At 37.1% G+C, this 22,301-nt stretch overlaps 1 protein-coding gene across 8 annotated transcripts in view; it reads right to left on the bottom strand.

Annotated features, from left to right (window-relative positions):
• Positions 1–22,301, bottom strand: part of PDE4D (phosphodiesterase 4D) — a 725,514-nt gene that overhangs the window by 178,435 nt on the left and 524,778 nt on the right. For all 8 annotated transcript variants that reach the window (XM_058690551.1, XM_058691709.1, XM_058691178.1 and 5 more), the window contains exons 3-5: positions 19,341–19,377; positions 11,455–11,528; positions 6,742–6,791 (exon numbers count right to left, since the gene is read on the bottom strand). In XM_058690551.1, coding sequence (XP_058546534.1) covers positions 6,742–6,791; positions 11,455–11,528; positions 19,341–19,377 — 161 coding nt within the window. The remainder of the gene's footprint in view (positions 1–6,741; positions 6,792–11,454; positions 11,529–19,340; positions 19,378–22,301) is intronic.

Raw genomic sequence — 22,301 nt, 5'->3', positions numbered from 1 at the left:
TCAAAATAAGTACACTTAAAAAAATGATTGATCATCTTCCCTTGCCCATAAAACAAAGTCCACCATGATCAACACTGGCTTCCAATACTCTTCACTGCTCCTGTTTTGTTGCTCCGCACACTTTCAACTCTCTTTGTCTTTTACTGTCCCTAGTCTGCTGATCTGACAGGCACCCCATGCTTCCACACCGCACTCTTGCTGGCCCCATGGGGTCAGGTGATCGTCCCTTGACTATACGCAAAACTCTACATTCTTCAAAGCTCAGCAAAGAACTTTCCATAGATAGTTCCTGTATTTGAAGTTGCTTCAATTATGGCCACTTGGCTTGTACATAATCATTCATGATTCCTTCTCCCCTCGATTGTGAATTCCTTGATGCCAATAGTCACATTTTACTCATACCTTGACCTCTAAAACCTACCCTATTGCAGGCCATATAGAAGGTACACAGAAAATATTTGTTCACCAAATGGATAATAATCATAATCATAATAAAATTCTAGCACTTACACTACCTACCACTTGTTGAATACATTCTTGCTACCAATCACTGACTTAGAATTTACTGATGAGAAAATGAAAGCTTAGAGAATTTATGTAAATTGATCACAGTTAAAAAGCTAATAAAAGGAAAGCTAGGTTTTCAATCTATATGGTTCGACTCATACTGGCTGACTAAATAACATGCAGTTTCATTTAATTATGTCAATTAATGTTGTAACAAAATACCCAGAGAAGATATTCAGGCAATAGATATTCAATTAATTATTTTCCCCATGATTAGACATTTGTTTTTTTCACTGTTTATAACACCAAGTATTATTTCAATCACTTCCTGGTTGAAAAGTCATTGTGTTAGACCTGCTTCCCCTCTCTCTCTATCTCCACACACACATATGTATTTATAAATATATATTTAAATAGAAGTATAGAAAGGCAAAACAGGTTAGCTTATAAAAAAGAAACAGACTTTTATACCTCTAAAAGATTATAAGTTTAATAATCATATAATAATACTTCAAGTATTTAAGGAAATCTTTCAATTCAATGCTTTTTCTGGAGAGGTCTTTTTCATGACGGAATTTTTATAAACGTAACCTCTTTTGGCTTAAAAACTTTAAAACACTCGATAGTCAGTAGATGTGTTAAGTGTCGAGGTAAAATAAGAAAAAAACTTGCAAAAAAGTCAATGTACAGGGGAACCTGGGTGGCTCAGTCAGTTAGGCATCTGACTCTTGATTTTGGCTCTAGTCACGATCTCACAGTTGGTGAGTTTGAGCCCCACATCAGGCTATGCACTGACAGTGCAGAGCCTGTTTGGGATTCTCTGTCTCCCTCTCTCTCTGCCCCTCCCTCACTCGCTCACTCTCAAAAATAAACATTTTTTTAAAGCCAATGTACAAACAGTCCCATACACAATCTTTATCCATGTTTCCTTCAAGTTATTAAACCACATGTCCTCAGCATTTTTCAATCAGATTCCTAACAAAGCTAACTGAGCTTCCATTTTTTGCAATTATCAGAGTCTTGCTATAATGTGCCCTTATTAAAGGAAAAGGGAAAATAGGGGAAGTACATGGTGAAGTGGTGCCTGCTACTAGTAGAGGGGACTTGTGTGCAATGGACTGGTCTCCTCCTGCACGCACATCACCTTAACGTGCATTTCCGTCCAATGTCTCTTTGACCTCTCTCACCTAGACCCATTTGTCTTCTTTATGCAGATCTTGCTTTCAATTATTATTGCACATATTTCTTTTTATGTTATATACACTATTTGTTATTCTCTCTCTCTCTCTCTCTCTCTCTCTCTCTCTCACACACACACACACACACACACACACACAGAGACTTATAATGACTTAGCTAAGTACCTAGCATCACTATTGTCACCATAAAATACTTTCTTGGTATCTTTTCTTTAATAAGCTCAAAATGTTAAATGGTTAGTCCAGATAATAACACAATAATTGTTCCAGTTAAATACCTTTGGTATTCTTTTTGTCCCCTCGTTGGATTTTAGGAATGACTTTGAGCTTTAGAAGAACAATAAACATGCAAGGTTAAGTTTCTTCTCATTGGGTTTCAACTAATTAGTACTATTTGGATAATTTACTTTTTATATCTTCTACTTACCGAACTGACTAAATTCTATTTAGAAAACACTCGGTTTTTAAGGGGTTGTGAATATTCAGGGTAAAATATGTGGAGTGGAGACTTACACCAATTTTTTTGTGCACTAAAATCAATTTTGTTTTATGCTAGTCACTGTATCACATGACTCCCTCTATAGGTAAAGTGTAAGCAATTATATTCACTTTATCACTTATAGAGAAAAACTTGTATTTTTTAAAATCTTGAGCCAAAAGACATTTGCCTTAAACCTCCAAGTTCGATTTATCTGAGAGCCTAGAGGTTATATTCAGTGAATATAATTGAAACAGCTCTAAATATAAAGACCTATCCAGGGAGGAGATAGGACATGACTTTTTTTTCTAATTTTCAAGTTTATGTACAAGAAATACAGTTCTGTATCTATTGCTCATAAATTAATATCCTTTAATACTTCTTATACTTTCTCAACGCATACACTTCTAAAGTTGGTCTGAAAGCTACCCTAATATGATGAATGGTTTTACAGGGGTGTAAGAAGGCCCCTGGACTCAGAGATATATATTCCTGGGTCCATGTCTAAGTACCATTTACTCTCACTAGGCCTCAGTTTTCTCAACTTTACAATAGAGAAGTTTAAATTTCCTCTGAGTTGCATTCTTGCATGAAAATCCTTAATTTGAAAATGATTAAAGGGATTGAAAATGTGGCAATTAGAAACTTAGTGAAAAGTGATACTGGGAAGACATGACAAGATTGTATGAGGTAGCTTTTCCTGAGTTAACATCATTTGAAAACGAAATGCTTGAAAGGACTAATTGTGTCTAAAGAGGCATAGCTAAACTCCAAAACCCATACAGAACAGCACAATACAGCGATGGCTTGGCCATCTCTGATGCTTTGCTGCCCCCTCATGTTTCAACATACCCTAGTTCTATTATTCACTGCCCCTTAAGGACCTAAGTAGGTGAGCCTTGCTCTAAGTAATACAAGGATTCCAAAAATGTCCTGTGATTACTGTTTAAAAACAATCATTGATGAAATGTTCCAGAAAAGCTGACACATCATGAGTGTCTTCCTCCTCTACCTTACAAGCTTTCAAATTAGCTTTAAGAACAACAACAACAATAGATGCCAGACATGGATTAGGATTATAGGAAGAAACACTTGGGGAGTTACTCATAACCTGCTGACTTCTGGTCTTTGTCTAAATTATCTCCCCAAATTTCTGCGACAGCACTGAGAGTTAGCTACTCATATCTACATTCTTCAAATGAGGGAATAAAGCAAATGAGAGACCCAGGGTTTGTACTCCAGCTCCAAACCCCACATGCCATGTGTTTGTTATATCACACTAAAGAACAAAATAGCTCTTTAGTAATGAGACTCGTTTATAAATGTACATTGGCTATGGAAATAGAAACTGCCAAGTGATTTACATGCTTTAACCCTAATGATATAAAGTCAAACTTCCCTGGCTTTAAAACACATGTCAAATGGAATAATCTCAAAGGAGAAAAGGGTATTGTAAGTTCTGTGGGAGAAAGCTTTAGAAAACATAGTGTGATGCATGTAGACAAAGTTCTTAACTGTTCTTTTAAAGAAATCAAATGGTTGATTTGCGGAAAAGTTGTAGAGAGATCATTATTTTAGATTTTGAAAATGATTCTGAGCCATACTTTATTGCCCACATCACAGGGCCACCAATGTGTGTGGCAGTGAGGAAAAGTAGGGACACAGCACTGGGAGCAATAGGAAGACCCACTTTTGACAGGCACCAAGGAAGTGTGTCCGTTTTGACCATTTTGAGGGGTTCCATATTTTCTCTCTTATGACCCTACAAGCCTCTTTCTCTCATTTTTTCCTCCTTTCAACTCTCTGACCTACTCATTCCATCATCCCTTGTTCTACCTACAGAGAATTAAAAAAGTGCAAAGCAAAAGAGAAAATGTCTTGCATGCCTACTCTGTGAAGCAGGATGCTGAGAGCATCCATATGTGAATGCCCCTTACTTAGCAATAACTGTATGAAATATGATAACCAATTTATAAGTGGGGAAACCAAGGCAGAGAGGGGTATGTGGCCTGCCCAGGGCCACACAGCTATCATGGTAGAGCATGATTTGAATTCTAGACAGGCAGAACACCCATTCTACACAATTCCAGGGGTGCCCACCCGTGATGTTCTAAGTGGTTGCCCTCCAGGGGCCCCTGGAGCTGTGCACCAACAGCAGCCTTTTGGACCACTCCTGGACTCTGCCATATGGTGCACTGTTCCTCCAGATCCTAACCAAAATATCTAAGAAGGTCAAGTTCATCTTAAAGGGTGCCCCACTGACCCTTTTTAACACTCTTTTCTGCCATTCCCAGGACCATGACACAGGAATAGCTGGGTTCTAACAATAGGAGGCGTGAACCTGGATGTATAGGTCCTGAACAGTCAGCGGCTGAGGAAGGAGATGCACTTTTCTGTGTACCTCAACTCTTACTTCTATCCAAGTTTATGTTTTTAAGAGCCTACTTTTTCAGAATGGGCTCAGAGACAGAAATCTTTTCCTGCCATTGCCCTCATTCCCACAGCCTCCATTCCACTTTTCCACCTTGGTTGGCTAGGCTGGGACAAGGAAAAAAGACTGCCATTCTCTAGTTAATTTCCCATTGTGCTCTGTGATGAACACGGCTGCACTAAGCAGTTAAGGACAGTTAATTAGTTTCCCTTCCTAGATAAGATATTTCTGTAGCCCCACTGTCCCTAGGCCTCAGGTCAGGAGCTTGTGGGTACAAATGAGGCCATATTAACCTTAATTCTCAGATTTCAATGGCTCAAAGTTCCCTCTGGTATAACTCCTGGGCCTCAACACTATGTGAACATTTGTGGGGGCTTCTATAGGGTCTCTCACATGTGTTTAAGAAAAGTCTGTGCCCTTTGAGTACAATTACTCCTCCTTTAATCACTTCCCAGCATCTGCCAGGGTGGTTGGACAGCTGCCTGGACCACTGACCACCCACCACCTCCTGATGGACACAACAATCTCCACCGATACCTGCAGCTGCTCTCTGGAGAGGATGCTCCTGTGAGGCTGGCTCATATGTGACCTCAAGCTACACAAGCACCCAGGAACCAAAATAGCACTGCGTTCTGTTCAAACTACAATGTCAGAGTCCTGCTTGTGGCAAAAATAGTAGGGGTGGGGAGGTGACCCCTCTGCATAGGGGTCAGATCTAGAGCCTGAAGCAGGGCTGGGGATGAGCTTCCATGTGGCCTCTCTCACTAGAAGCCCCAGCTTCAGGGTCACAAAGGTTGGCCTGCTTGTCCCTCAAGCAAGTGTACAGAGACAGGGCCATCCAGTTCTACACCCCTATCTCAGTTGAGACCCATTGACATTGAACGCAGCTTTCCGGGAAAAAAAAAAGTTGTTAATCAAAGAACTTATTTTAATATACAGGAATTTCAGTCTATATCTTGAACAATGACAGGAAGAAATGTGATGGACAAGGCTTACACTATGAAATGACAATTGAAAATCATCACCAACAAGATCTTGAAAGATAAACATAGGAAAAAGAACCAAACATTTAATATTTGTTGAAATGCAAATCCCATTCAAAAGACATTCCAAAAAGAACAACATTACCAACTGTTCCAGAATCAACTCTGATGTGACCGCAAAGGAGACCAGATTAAAAGTGCTGACCTGAATGGGGAAGTTAACTTTCAAGCAAAGTGTACTCACTAATAGCTTAATAAGGAGCTCTCAAAATATTCTGAGTTGGAGTCCAAGGAAGGCACTTGAATCAAATGAAGTAATGGTCTAGTTTGGAGAATATGTTAATTTTCTTCTGGTAATAATTTTAGAAAACATAGGTTTTCTTTTCCAGGCAATTATTTTAATGAATCAATTGGGGTTTCAAGAAATGATTAAATGAGTTCAGTTTGGTTTCAGGTTCAGCAAAATGAGATCATTTGTTCTGTTTTTGGTTCAGTTGAGGTCAAGCCCCATGTCTAAAATAGATTAATAGGAATTGGGATGATTTTTTTTTTTTTTTTTGCCCTTTATGTCCCTCATCCTTCTTTTCCCTTCTTTTCCCCAAACATCTGTTCTTTTGATCTCATTGAACTTTCCTGTGTTGTATAATTACTTCTCTCCCCTCCCAAAGTAAATTTATTCTCACTTTGAGCCAAAATCAGGACTACTGGAATGGTGTTCCTTCCTGCACACAACTGGGATATCAATTAACCAGTAAGGACCCTTTAATTTATGCTTTCCCTTTCATTAAAACAAACTACCCCACAATAACGTCATGCTGATAGCATAAGCCTGGAAACGATATGGTCAACATTTGGAAGGTAACAACACTATCTCTCGTAATACAAATGCCGAGAGCAATGTATCAGCACAGATTTAAATGGTCTTTAAAGATGGCACATCAGTAAAGATTTCCCAAATAATAGCTTAAATGGAGAACTTGTGGACTCAAGGATAGAAATGATAATAGAGAGAAAAAGGGAACAATTTCTTTAAAATTATAGAATTGCAATATAAAATTGGTGTTAAGTGTTATGCTGAACCTTGGAAGATATGATTTTTTTTTTTCTAGACAGAAGAAGAGCAAGCTTCTAGATCTTTCTTACCTGTTATGGTGGCTTTGTTGATGGATGGTTGGTTGCACATGGGTGATCTTCTGACAAAGAGAGAAAAGTACAAAGCAGTAAATATGTGGTGCATGTTAATCTCAGGACTCTCAGAGTCATCTCCAATATGCTATTTTAATTCAAAGGATTATTTTTAAGGCAGGACATGCAAATGAAGATTTCTCTCAGACTAGCCAGTTAAGTTCCTAGTCTATAGTTAATATCCACACATGTCAAAAAAAAAAAGCAAAGAGTTAAATCTCACAGTGATAGACTTTGGGGAAAATAAGGCTGAAGTAAATGTCACAGGAACATGATAGAGGAGGAAGTTCTTATTAATTGACTGCATTCAATTAAACCAGGGCTTACAGAGCAAACACAAACTTTGTGAATTTGAAGAACAGTCAAGAGACAAGTGGTTTCCCTAATACGGTGATGAGAAACTTTTGTTTTTGGCATAAATTCTCAGAAGTGAATGACTCCTTGGAGACTGTGTTACACTTAGAGAAGCTATTTAAACACTTTCCTTTTCCTTTCCTTATATTGAGAAACATCTCTGATACATTTATCAGAGAGGTATATCAATGCTTTGTCCAAATAGATGCTATAGAGACTGCAGAAACACTATAAACCAAAGGTACTTAAATAGGTTCTATCTTGTCTTCTCTGATTTTTCATATGCTTGCAAAGTTTCACAAGGTGATTATATTCCCCTTGAACTGAAAAACCCTGCTCTAAAACTAACATGTATCTCTACAGAGTCCAGCCACAACGTATCCACTATTCAATCAGTGCTTAATAAATTATGTTGAAAAGAATATCACTTATGGACTATAACTTACTTACAATTGGAAGCTTTTAAAATATTGCATAGTGATCTTTAACACTTAACTAACACTTACAAAACACTGTGTGTCAGACACTGTGCTAAATGAGCACTTTCGACGAATAATCTACTTTGATCCTCAAAAGAAACCATAAAGCAGGTTATCTCATTGTTTTCGTTTTACAGAAGAGGAAAACAAAGCTTTGGGAAGTCGAGTCACTTGTTCAGAATAAGAGAGCTGAGTTTTCAACTAACGCAGTGAGATTCTAGAGCCAGCGCTCTGCCATACTGTCTTATTTTTAAGATGCTTTTGTGGAAAGAGGACGAACAGCCATGTGTCTGTGCAAATGACAGACTCTTGCAGAGCTGTGTTCAAATCTGCTTTCCTGAGATGACACATCTCTTAATTGGGAGATGCAATCTAGTGCTTTCTAAATTCTCACTGCCTTGGTTCCAGGCAGTGTCTGGCTCTGACTTACTGCTTTTAAGTTTATTGATGTCACTTTAGGATTGAAGTTTTGTGTTTGGCTGGAAATGCACCACAATCAACTGCCAAGTTATTCTGGTTTTTATTAGTAAATGAAATGAGAAAATGTAAAACTTGATTAATGTTTCATAAAACAGAAAGGGTGATGCTTTAAATTGTTACTCTGAAATAGAGCTGATCTTCTTGCTAAGAGTATATTATTCAAATAATTTATATCTTAATTACTCCTTTTTTAGTCCTTGCTCTGTGAAAATCTAGAAAGTGTTTTATCTGAAAAAAGGTATCAAATGAATAGTCCTAAGCTCATCTACAGTTTTAGAAAACCAAGTTATTGCCTTTTTATTTATTATCTTCTCTTAATAACAATCCTACAATTTGGGGACTTGGGAAATTGATATTTCAACAAATAATGACAAGCAGACGATATTAATCACTTGATCCATGGTTACAGTGGTAAATCATTTAATGAAGAATGGGTCAGAACTCACTGTGGAATTAAAAATCTCAGGGGCAAGAAAGAGCAACATGATAGAAACCAGTGATAGACTAGTAAAATCAGCAGTCCACATTTGAGTACCCACAGGGGCCAGGCTTCACATGCATTCCTCATGGACTTCTTTCCTGTAGCAAACAAAAAGGGCGGATTGTGCAAGGCCTCACATGCCTTCCATGAAATCCAAGGGGAAGCTTGGAAATGTTTTAGTGGCATTGTAAGTGTCCAGCAGGGAAAATTCTGATTCCCTCATGGTCATCATGTGACAAGCCAGAGTTATACCATTTCACTATCGCTATCTGCAGCAGAGCTTAGCTGTGTAGACTAATTTCTGCTATTCTGATACATGAAGAGGTTGATTCAATTTGAATCAGTAAAGGAGGTACAAATCTGCATTAGCCAAAAGAGAGACTACAAAGGCCTTTACTTAGAGACTACCAGCTAATATTGTTTGGTTAGATGTCACTGGACATACAATAAGTTAGGTTTAGGCATAAACTATGAGTTTCTATCCTCCTCTAGCTGCTCTTTTCTACTTTAATCTGTTTCATCCTTGCAAATCAGTTGAAAACTTTATCTTTCAAAGGATGGGTCTTAGGTCATCTCTTTAGAGACAGAAAGCCAGTCTGCTGCCTTCACACCTGTCTGGTAAACTGTTTGCCTGACACAGGTTTAGATGTTGGTACCCAAGTGACCATGTCTGAAGGAAGTATAAAAGGCATTATAAAGTTTGTAGTTTGCCTATTCAAAGACATGCCTTAATATTTGGGACTAAAATGTTTGGGAGTGACACCCGTAATTTCATGCCTCCTGTGAAGCTGAGACTTTCCAAAGAGGAGGTGACGTTACCTATGAGTTACCAAATGCCAAAATACCCACGGGGCTGTTGAGATCACTGGGATATTATATGGCCATGGAGCACAGAAGACACGTTTGGTAATGGTAAACAAATACTGCAAGTAAACCCTCAGATTTCACATGCTACAGTATCACTTTGCTCTTCTAGCCAACAAGCACATGCAGAGTGACTGCTCTGTGCTGGCTCTTGTGTGAGGCACCAGGAACACACGTCAACCACATACACCCCCCAATGGCTGCAGGCTGACATTCTTCAGGGGCGCTCAGACAAGTAAATAGGTACCTGGAGCACAGAGGGATATGTGCTAACATAGGAGTTAGGTGTAGTATGCAGTTACACAGACATGGAAGGACGTACCATCAAGTCTGGGACCTGTGTGTACGCGTGTTATGTTGGGTGTTAGCCAGGGACGATGACCCCAAGTAAATTATATTTAAGCTGTGACCTAAAGAATGAATTGCAATTAGCCCAACGGATGAGGTGGGGGTGGAGAAGAAGGTGAGAAATGTTCAGACTGAGGAGATAGGACTGCGAAATCATTACCTGGAAAACAGGAAAATTGACTGAAGCTTCTGGGTTCCATTCGAATAATTACTTGCATTGTAGCATTTATATTGGTTTTTAAAAAACCTTTGTTATCATAGAAAATGCATACATAGTGGCCAGAGCTTTTTTAAATTCACATGGAAAATGTGAATGTGTCAGTTACATTATTATGGGATTATTATTTTAAATTATTCAGATCTTTTGGGGCGTCAGGGTGGCTCAGTCAGTTAAGCGTCTGACTCTGGCTCAGGTCATGATCTCAGAGTTCACAAGTTTGAGTCCTGCATCAGGCTCTGTGCTGATAGTTTAGAGCCTGGAGCCTGCCTCGGATTCTGTGTCTCTGTCTCTCTCTCTCTGCCCCTCCCCTGCTTGCACTCTGTCTCTCTCTCTCTTCTTAAAAATTAAAAAAAAAAAAAAACATTTAAAAAAACATTTAAAACAATTAAAATTATTATTCAGATTTTCCATATACTTTTATAGACTTAGATAAGTTATAATTTTAAATAAATTTCTATCCACTGTTATCTTAATATTTATTTAAAGAAATTTTTTTTTCTTCTGGTAAATTATTTGGACTTGATATTTTATTTTATTATTAATTTTTTAATGTTTGTTTATTTTAGAGAGAGAGAGACAGACAGCACTAGCAGGGGAGGGGCAGAGAGAGAGGGAGACACAGAATCTGAAGCAGGCTCCAGGCTCTGAGGTGTCAGCACAGAGCCCGATGTGGAGCTCAAACTAGTGAACCTTGAGATCGTAACCTGAGCTGAAGTAGGATGTTTAACTGACTGAGCCACCCAGAGCCTCTGGAGTTTACATTTTAATGACTTGTTGTTTATTATTAATGATAGAATGCCAAAATAAGGAGCATTTGAGTAATTAGTTTTCCACTTAATCGTGAAAAATTATTTTCTCTTTTTAGATTTTTCACCTTTATTAGATGATTCAAATTATAATTATTTCCCATCTCAGCTTTCTGTCTTTCAAATGCTTCCTCTGTTATCACAAAAAAAAAAAAATCACAATTTTATTAATTGCTCCATGAGGCTCCTTATCTGAGATTCAGTAACAGCAGGAGAATCAAAGATCTCTGATATGATACAATGCTTCTCCAAGTTAAACTGGTGTCTTAGAATTAAGAGGATGACTTTGGATTGACTTTAAGGCTTGATGAGATTATATGTCCACGGTTAATTTATGAAGTAAAGCCAAAACGATAGAGTTACCCTGAGTGTGAATAACTGGGCAGAGGACTGATCATGCCAGGTGATTTCTGACAGACGCAGGCACCATATTTATTTCTCATACGGCTTCATTTCTGATATTAGAACCATCACTGCAAGTATTATAGAAAATTGACAGGACATCTTAGGCTTTAGGGTAAATGGTTAGACAACATGGCAATGACTGAGAGAAATCAAATACATTGCCTTGAGTTCAACCAGACTCAGAAAACACGGTCTAAAAGTTTAGCATGACGGGGTGGGGAAAGGATAACTTACTTGCTAGGTGCTCGATCTTGCAAATTAGTTAATGCAGCAAAGTTGTTTCGTACAGTTCGCAGGCTGGCCAAGACCTACAACAAAAAGGGACTCTTTAAGCTCCTTGGAACAGAGCCATCTTTAATGCAATTTAAAATGGTTTGGTGATGTAAAAAGTAGTTTGTTAAGTGAAAACCTGATACTGCTTGCAACTTAGTTTCACATACCACTAAAGAATCTTTTAGCCCTTAGTGAAGTTTACATGTACCTATTTGAAATCTGGAGTGGTCAGACTGCAAAGATTTCCCAGGTATTTCTCCTCATTGTCAATGAATATGGTGACGTAGCAGAAGCTGACACAGTATTCCTGGATTCCTCAGCCACCAAACCAATATCTTAGGCAATATACATACAGTATTGTTACGAATTATGCAAATTCAAAATAGTATAATACAAAATAATAAGAAACTCTCACTTTAGGGGTAAAATTTTAAATATATGTTCCCAAATTCTCTTTAAATATTCACTAAGAATGTCAGACTTTCAAAGTCAGAAATCTAGGTGAATTAAAATTTTTTTTTTCACTTTTGCCACATGGCTACCTATCAAAGAAAAATTCTTTTCTTTGTTAAGGTTATCTGAATCATCAATTTTAAGATTCTTAAGGATGCATTTTCATATAAAATGAGACCACCCTATGTGCTCAAAACTGGGCCTATAGAAGTACTAAAGAATTTTGTTGAAGAAATGAATACATAGACACAACACACCCATATACACAAGGCGGGACCAGCATATCCCATCTATCTCTGAAGGTCCTTCTTTTTCTAATCTAGTGTAACTAGAAGGTGGCGAAAGAACTGGAAGTGAGGCTAGGAGAGAACATTTGCAAGAGCTTTACCTGCCTCCCTTTGCACTAGAATGGGTGAGTTTCCCTCAAGGTAGAACCTCACGGTGAGATTATAAGTAATGTGGGTGACAACCAGAATGTTGAGTTTAGCTAAAACATAGATTTCAATTGTCCTGTTAGGTACTACGTAACGACCCAGACTGCCTGGCTCTGTTACGTATTCAGTGAATTTAGACAAGTTACATAATCTCTGTCTACCTCAGTTTCCTTTTCTGTAACCCAGGATAGTGATAGCTGTCTTTGAGGACTGTTGTGAAGATGATATGAAATGACAGGTTAGGTGCCAAGGACAGTGCCCGGCAAACAGAAAGCACTCAAAGAATATTAGCCCATGATGGCAACATTCCATTTGTTTAATGATCTGGCATGTGCATGGGGAGTTTACTTAGTGCCTATCATTGGTAACAAAGGGGGGTGGGGAACACAAATCCGTAGTTGTTCCCACTGTTCCAGAACTACTTCCAAAATGTTTTCATCCAGCTCTGACTTAGACTAAAGCCAGTCTAAATGTTTTTCTAAGACAAAAATGTCCCAGACATTTCTGAAATGGGCATTGATTCTTGTTGGTCACTGGGGTGCTGTTTACACCCCAGGACAGTGACCTACAGCATTATCCCCTGAAGGGGTTAACGGTGCTTCCTGAGGTGCCAACCATGATTAACTCAGTCACTGGAAAAACCTGGCTCATTATCACATGTAAACAACTCACAGCACTGAAAGGTCACACTGCCTATGACGGAGTATTCAAATAACCAAGTGCTGACATCAGAGCATGCTGTCTTTCATTAGGCATGAAGTCTTGAATGATGCAGAAATAGAAATAAATCTGATAAATGATCCAGTGTCATTAAATCATACAGGCCTAATTTAGGCTTTAAGGATTGAATATCAAATATACTAATAAAATATTTTAAATGAGGTTATTGCACTCCCTAAATACTCCTTTTTTCTAGACAGAATTTTAACCTCAGAATTCTGAGACCTTTATCTAATAAATTATAGTGAGTTCACTGCATTTGACACCTGGGTAAACAGAAATAGTGCTGCAGCTAATTCAAGTTCTACGCTCATTTGAAAGAAAACATTAGTTCATGAAAGATAGACTATAATTGTTTTTCTGTGAAACAATTTTTGACTCTGTTATAGTAAAGGTTATTAAATCAGATAATTTTGTTTCAGATATTAATTTAAATTTCATGTAGTTTTTGCATAATCTATCTTCACACAGGACAGAGTTTAAACAGAACAAAGGGTAGAATGTAAACTATATCTCCCTCATTATTAAAGACAAAAACCAAAATTATTGTTATTTGTGAGAGGAGGCAGGTAGATGAAATTGACAACATATGCTCAGGGGGTATTAAACATATTGGTACTGTTCTACTTCTTTAGCTGCTGATTTTAGTGTCCTTTATATTTTAGATACTAACTAGATATATTCTCTTATATGCATGAATTACTTCAAAATAAAAAAGTGAAAAAATAAATTTCCTTTCCAGCCCCTCGTCCAGGCATGCTGCCTGTCCCCTCTCCAAATTGACTTGTAGGTTGTCTCCTCACGTTTGCTTTTACAAACACTACTGCAGTAAATAATTTTGTAAATATATCGTGCCTTTTGTGGGCTGATACTAGATCACTGTTTCTGTGGCAGGACAAATAATACTTTATAAAATTTCTAATAAGGATTAATTATTATCTCCTGCACTACAGCACACATATAATACTGGCAGAAGTATAAATAAAAGTTCCAGACATATGCTACAGGGGCGTTGCCCTGGATTTAGCTGATTGATCCTGGGTGCCTACATCACGAATGCACGGAGTTAGTGTTTCATGCTCTCACTTGTCTTGCAGGCCACAGAGTGAAGCATCTGGAACTCTAGGCTGTGTGGGAGAACTGGAAACAGTTTGACTCAAGCCCCTCAGTAAGGATCCAGTTATTCTTTGCTTTTGTTTCAGGGAAACTCTCACTCCCCTTGAATTCAACCTTTTGAGAATTATAGTCAGGGCTTTGCAACTCCTATACTTTTCTCTGCTACTTAAGGTGTGCTAACCAAAAAGCACCTTGAGGTTTTTCCCTTACACAGCTCAATGGTTAGAAAATGAAGTCCATTTCTTTCTCTTCTGCCCCTCCAAGCAACAGTGTAATCAGTCTAGGTCAAAAATACATTTTCAATGATGAGACATATATATACTTTAGGAAAGAAATAGTGACAGCACTATGGAAAACTTTTGCAGAGGTGGATGATGTATTGGCCCAGGAGAAGGATTGAATGTTATTTATACACATGAATCTTAGATTTTCTTAAATACCTTTAAACATTTATTAACCAGTAAGATTCACTGAAAATAGCAGGAAACTATGGGTTTCATTTAAAAGTTAAACAACAACTGAGCATAATAGACTAAAAGAAATGTATACTTCTGTCAATGATTTCTTAAAAAGATGTCAAAAGGAGGTTGCTTCAAACAAACAGACAAAAAAAGATGTGGCAACAACATTCTCCTTAAAAATCCCTGCTTAAAAGGTAACAAAGAATTTTGAGGATTACTTTTCATTCCAATTACACTTTATACCAATAGATGGTGCTAAAATACAGACCAAGAGTTGCCAGTGGCCTTGAGGAAAGGGAGAACAAGAAAGAATTCCTTGCCTTGGTTTTACTTCCAGAAAAAAACAAAAACAAAAACAAAAACAACAAAAATGGAGTCAAAGTGTAATTATTTATAAGATAGAAAGGTCATTTTGATAGAAAACTTCTTTCCAAGTTATGTTTTAGTTAAACCATATGAAATTGTTCTTTTTGTAGGTCAACAGAGGTTGAATATTGATGGTTTCATATAATTAAATCTAAAAAGTACTTTGATTCCTAGAAGATGCTAGCTGTAATTTCTTTTAATAAAATATCAGGGAAAAACTAGCAGAAGCAACTGAAATGTGATGACCAACTTCTTTTACAAGCCAGTAGGGGCGCCTGGTGGACTCATCAAGCTGGGGATTGAGATGAGCCACAAGGTGGTTGCTGCTGGGTGAAATGGGTCAGGGATACTCAGGGGCCTTAAAAATATAATACATTGGCAATGTTCGATTGCCAATGGAACAGTAATGTTCTATAGAGTTAGCGACTGGTACATTTTTTACAAAATTATCCTAGGTGCTATATTTTGCTTACAATAAAGGTAAAAGGACTCATCTGTTCCTACTCTGTATATCTCCTTAGTTTTTTAACATGGGGGTTTCTCCAGGATCCCAGAAAATAGTGGGTATTTTCCGGCTTTTCCTTAGTCAAATATTCCACTTCTTTTAACAAGATGAGAATTTCACCTAGATGAGAATTCTAGTTGGCTTGCAGTTTTACAAGGTAGTCATATCACATATCTGGACAGGTGTGGCCAGACGTAGCTAACTAAAAATCAGAGTTTGCTAAATTTCATCAGTGTTGTGTCTCACTGGTATTCCTTAGTCTACGGAAAGAACTCTGGCCAAACTGTTCCTATACTTTTAGGAGGAAAAGGCCAGTTGTAGAGAGGCATGATGTGGCGTGGCATTGGGATTCCTCTCAATACCTAGCCTTTGTGCCTAAGAAAATCCCCACACCAAAAGATTTCAACAAAAACATAGGAGAATATTTCAAAATGGAAATAAGTCACATCTATAAAGATGTCACTTTTTTGAGGACCAAAAAGATTCTGAGCTTATAGGGGAAATATAAGAAATTGGAAGTGGCAAAGAGTTTAGGTTAAATACCAGCAAGAATTTCTTACCAGGACAGTGTTGTGGACATGGGAACACAGTCTGAAGCAGTGTTGTAGGACCCCTTCTGAAGATTACATCTGTCCAAATGGGTTAGGTTTCAGCCATGTCCATCAAATTGGATGTCTTTCTAAATTGCTTTATAACAAGATTTTGTTCTCTTAGCTTTACAGAAATCTATGACTGGGGAATAAAACACGTTTTGGAGACTCAGGCAGAAAGCAATGAGTTCTCAAGTAGAGGCAGATGAGGTGGGTTTTGGAGACCTTTGACCTCTTTGGACAGTGTGAGGCTGATTATTAAGGATTATGGAAAGGAAAATACACTAAAAAAAATAAACCTAGGAAGATGTAAAGTAAAATGTCAATACTAGTTATTTGGGGGTTTGGAATTATGGGAAATTTCCATTTTTTCCTTTTGCTTATATTTCTTTTTAAAATTTTTATGGCAAAAGAAATTCTATTTTGAAAGGAGAATGTCTTTTTAGCCAGAATAATTTAGTGTGAAATTCTAAACTCCAAAGCATACTGGAGGAAGGGGATAATTCTTGGTCTGTTTGAACACTGCCTTGGGTGACTTGTCTAAAATCAAGTCTCCTGTCCATTTGCAAAAACAACTATGACATATTAAGCCAAATAATGCAGACATCACTTCAAGTGACTAAATATCTTTCATTTTAAGCATTATCTATAATATTTAGCATTCAATGGTATTATATCTCGTACTAAAAATTTAAGGTATTACTGGTTAGGTCAACAGAACATTCTAGGAGGTATCCAACAGGGTTAAGAGAAGGTCATAGACAAACTGTTGCTTACTGGGCCTTTTTATCTGCTTTCCCAAAGATGCCCCATCAGTGGTGAAACTGTTCAGTACTTAACAGGCTTTTTTTTTTTTTTTTTTTTTTAATTCTAGTATAGCTTTCCAGATCATGTACTTGAGTAAAAGGCCATTTGTGAAAATACAAAGCATTTAAAAAACAAAATAAAACAAAACAAAACAAAATAAAACAAAACAAATCTGCAGCCTCTGGGCCAATGATCAACCACCTTCCATAAGGTGTTATGAAATGTTGAGCTAATCATATGTAAACTCTTCTAAATACATTCCAGGATTATTTTCAGGCATCAGATATGCCTATATACTATGCAGAGTTGGTTTATATTCAAATCCTAATTTCAAAAGTATTAAGTATATATATTTATTTAAGAAGTTTGCTAACATAGAATAAATGATTTTTTACATGTATATATTTCTCAGTGTACTAAAATTCTGTTGGTTTTTTTGTATATTATAGGAATACCATAGAATATGTGTAATTATATAGATTTCTTGGGAATTTAAGACCATCGATGGCAAGGATCAAATCAAATTTATTAATCTATGTATTGGAGAAAAATTTATTTTTTAAATAAAAGTATTTGTTATTTAATAAATACTACTTGAAGTATCATATACATATTTTTTCTCATTTTTTACCATATATTTAGATATATTTTTCTTACAACAATATCCAGAGACTTTAGTCAGAAGCAATAATAGTTAATTAGCTGAATAAACCATAGTTGGAATGATTATTTCTATGTTTGGTGATGGTTACTTATATTATTTTACCTGATTTTAATTTCTCACCCTGCTCTCACTCTCAGAAATAAAATTATGGGTATTCAATAGTAATCAGTTAAAAATCCCTAAATTTATATGATCTTGTTATCACAAAATATGATTAAAACAATGAAGAGTGTAAATGTTTTTTGAACGCAGAAATACGGGTACTAGAAAGAATTTATGATCTCTGGAAAAACCTTAAGCAAAAAAGTCATTACTCTTCTAAAAGATATGGTGGTAATATTCTACTTTTAATTGCTGGCAGTAATGAAAAAAATCACTATTATATGGTGTGTTATTTATGGATTCACTAAATTTTTGGTCTAAGTTATAGCAATTATAAAATTTCATGAAATTTGAAAAAGTAGAAGAATTATGCATAATTCTATTATCTACACCCTGCGTTATGTTTTTTTAAAACTATTATAACATTTTAGGCATGAAAGAGCTCTTACTGATAACACTTAAAATTCATTTTGTTTTCTAGAAATTGTGCTGAGCATTTCACAAGTTTATTTTAATATCTTAAAAACCTCACAAAGTGGGTTCTATTGGAACTGTCATTTAGCAGAGGAGTAACCCAGGCTGGGGAAAGTTCCTTGATTTGCCCAAGGCCATTCAGTGAGCAAGAGGAAGAGAGGGGGTTTGAACTGGGGTCTACCTTTATCACACAAGTCCTTCACCTTTGCTGGTTGAAAAAAGAAGCCTTAGAGAAGTTAAATGAGTTGCCCAAGGCACTAGAACTAGTTTTAGTTATAATTATGATTAGCCTTTATCATGATTTTTATAATCTATCTGGATCACTTGTATTCTCATACTCAATATTTCTTTTTAGCAGTCAGTGCTGGTTTTAAGCCTGTTTCATGCCCTGGTTAAATCAATAATACTCTATTCTTTCCCGGGTCTATCTATATCAGTGACTCTCAACTTTTCCTGGAAAAATACCGGGCCTTTAAAAAATACAGGTACTTGGATCCAATCCGCAGATTTTTGGATCCAGTTGATTAGGGATATGACCTGGGGCCTGGGATAACAGCTTCTAGGTGATTCTAATGTACAGCTAGGGTAGCAAAGCACTGACCTATACAAAGAATATCTGCTTTTCAACCATTTAATATATATTCCAAATGATTTAGATCATTTTATCATCTTCCAGTATTTATGTCATATGGTTATTTTCATGATTTGTAAGCCTAAAGGGAGCAAATAAAGATAAATTTAAATCTGTACAAATGACACATAAAAAGGAGTAAATAAAGCATTAGGTTGAACTGAAATATTAAATTTCAAGCACTGATCATGTACCTAAATATACTAAATGTAACTTAATCCATGGTATAGATTTCTGCTTCAACTGTTTATATCAGTTAAGGAAATATGGTCTCATTTAAGTATGTCACTTAGGTAATTTGTAATCTGAAGCAAAGACATTCTTTGGGTCTATGGGTTTATAGGAAACAGTCCAATATGGTTAAGTTCACATCCTCTAACATTGCCTTTGAATTACTTAAACGAACCACAGAATTTTTATTTATACTTGCATTTGATTTACAGTGACATTAGAACCAGAACTAATCCCCCAAATTAAATTCTCAAATCTGCGGCAAACCTGCCCGTTCACGAAACGGGGCTTACCTGAGCAAATGGAGTCACGATCAAGTCATCTCCATGTCTGAAAAACAAACCAAATCCTGGGTTAGAAATTATGATAACTCTATGACTACCTTTAACCGATATTAAATGTAAGCTCCACGTTCATAATTTCCCATTGAGAATTACAGTAATTCCATCCTTATTCTTCAGCACATGGTCTTCCCAGCCAGTGGGTTGAAAAAAAGTCTTCCGGGATGTTAAACATTGTCCAGGTGCCTTGGTGAAAGGGGCTTCTTGATCATCAAGCAAGGTCACTGTTGCTTATTAAGTACACAGGACATACAATAGCAGAAGCTGAGTTCCGGCAGCGGGGCTGGAGGTTTACTCGTGGCTTCTTATGGTAGGTATTAGTAAGGGTGCTGTGGAAGGGGCTGGCAACTGCAGTGGCTTCAGTGAGAGGCCCCTGGACCAGCTAACACTTTGAAGGTGATGAGCATCGAGTCTTCCGCATCATGGTGTGTGACTTTTGGACAGGCTGGCAACTGTAGATGAAATGGACTGCATCATACACTAATAAAAACTCGGCGAAACTTTTCGACTGACTCACGTCCCGCTGCTGTAGCTACGGGGGAATGTTACCCCGTGTGTGCTGTTGCTGCAGCAACCTCGGCTACACCGAGCCTGGGATGCGGGAGCAAGGTGTCAGCATGACGTGACTGGGAGAAACCGGGAAAGGCAAGGAAAGTTGTGCAACATTCTACTCAGAGGAAAAGTGAGGAACCGGGGCCTAGAGTTCTTTCGTGGTATCTCTTAGTGTGAGTAACTCGTGAGAGGCACTTCTGCAATCTCCATGGGGTATTTCTTGATCTCGCTGGCTGAAGCTCTTTCACCAAAGGTGAATGTAATTACTCGACACAGAAAGCTTCCTGGACATGACTTTGACTGAGAACACTGCAACTGAACTGTTCACTCGGTGATGAACAATTCTGAAACGGACTGAATGACCTAAAACAACACCCATGAAATATGCTTCAGCACAAGCTGCATATGGATGACGTCAGTACACGGATCATTACCAATGATTAGAGCAGTTGTTACAGACATCATCAAATTACAGGGATCTTGAAATTCAAAGTGTGGGAAAATAAAAAGCAGGGAAAGGTCGGTACACACTTTAAAGGAAACGTGCTATTTGACAACCCTTCACTCCGGGATTACATTTGGGGAGGGGGAGGACACCTGTTTTTTTTTTGTTTTTGTTTTTTTGTGTTTTTTTTTGTAGATTAATCAGATGGTCAAAATTAAAGTAAAAATGAAATCTAGATATTTTCCCAAGAGACAGTCTTCTATTTTATTTTTTATAATTGCCTGACTTTAAACTTTATTTTCTAAGAACTAAGTTATCCTGACCAACGCATACCACCAATCTGAAATTGAGCCCTGGAAATAAGTCATCTAGTTTTTTACATGAATTACATTGGATGACTCTAAACTAAAAAGGATGTGAATGTTTATTAAAACACAAATTCTTTCTTTGGTTGTATTTCATTCCCAAGCTTTGTAAAAAATATATTTAGAATATACGATTTATCAGTCTTGTTTCCCTTCCCTGTCAAAGCAGAAAGAAAGACAGTTATAATTTTAGTGATGGAGAGACTTCATTCTTTTAAATTGCTCAGAAATTGTTTTTATCAAATATCTCAAGATTGTCTCAGTTCAGTAACAGTAAAAATATTTCTATTCTTTTTTTTTTTTTTTTTAAGTTTATTCAGTTTGAGAGAGAGAGTGGAAGAGGGACAGAAAGAACAAATCCCAAATCCCGGTTCTTTTCAAAATGATGTAATGCTTAAATCATCTTTGAATATATAACAAATATATAATTTTTAAGTCTTTGTCTAAGCCCTCACCTCAGTATTGAAATGTTTTATCGGACCTACTGTCACAAGTACAATGATGCAGGTAAAATGCATGTTATTTTGTGAATGGAGGAAAATAAATATTATATAAACATACATTTTAGTTGTATCGTATAATGTGTGTATTATATTAAAAGAACAGAGCTGGTAAGTATGATCCAAAGAAGATTCATTTTGTTAGTATTGATAATTTGGCTTAACGTATTTGTGAATTTTGATCACCTATAATTGTACACACGCACAAAAGCCTATGATAGAAAATGATTCTGAAATGTTGCATTTGAATAGCATTCCAAACAAGGAACTTTTGTAAACAAAGAAACTTAGCTAATTAAAGTGTAGCTAGAAGGAATTATAATAACACACGACAAGATCATGGGGACTCCCTACAATGGGAAGAGACTGTAGGGTCCCCTATCATTTGACGAGAAGCTTGCTTCAAATTTGCAATGAGTATTGTCTGGAGACTTGAAATTGTACCTCCTAGTGATATTATTCTTCTGAAGAAGATTATGTAACAGTGCTCTCTCATTTAAATAAAATCAAACATAACAACAACAAACTTTAATAAAAAAGGAATGGGAATGCTTTCGGGGAAGAAAAAATAGCTTTTTGGGGGGATTGGTATATTTATAGGGACAGGTGGGAAGAGAGTGACAGGGAATGGGTGGTGGGATCAGAAATAAAGCTCCATTTTTGACTTTGTATGTAAATATGTATGTATGTATGTATGTATGTGGGCGATGAGATTGGGGCCTAGGTAATAGTCACAGCATTCCATACCATGCACCTCTGGTCTCATGATGTAGAAAGAAGTGCTCAGTCTCCTGCTGGGGCTCTTATGGGCTGAAACAGAGTCACCTACTCTAGGCAGGGAGGGCTGGCTGTGCCCTCTTCCAGAGAGACATGACTGGGTCCCACGGGCCAGGAGATACAAGACTCAATGGGCACTGTCGAATTTTCTGTTTTTTCAAAGAGGAATGACAGTAAGAGTTAAGAACTACTCCCTGTGCCTTTGGCCATCCTTCCCCTACTTCTGTATCACTTCCTACTTTATTTTCTACCCTCATTCTTTCTGTAGTAAGAA

This window comes from Neofelis nebulosa, chromosome 1 (assembly GCF_028018385.1).
Source record: "Neofelis nebulosa isolate mNeoNeb1 chromosome 1, mNeoNeb1.pri, whole genome shotgun sequence".
Taxonomy (NCBI): Eukaryota; Metazoa; Chordata; class Mammalia; order Carnivora; family Felidae; genus Neofelis; species Neofelis nebulosa.
The sequence above is the reverse complement of the archived record's forward strand: the minus strand, read 5'-3'. Positions and strand labels throughout refer to the sequence as shown.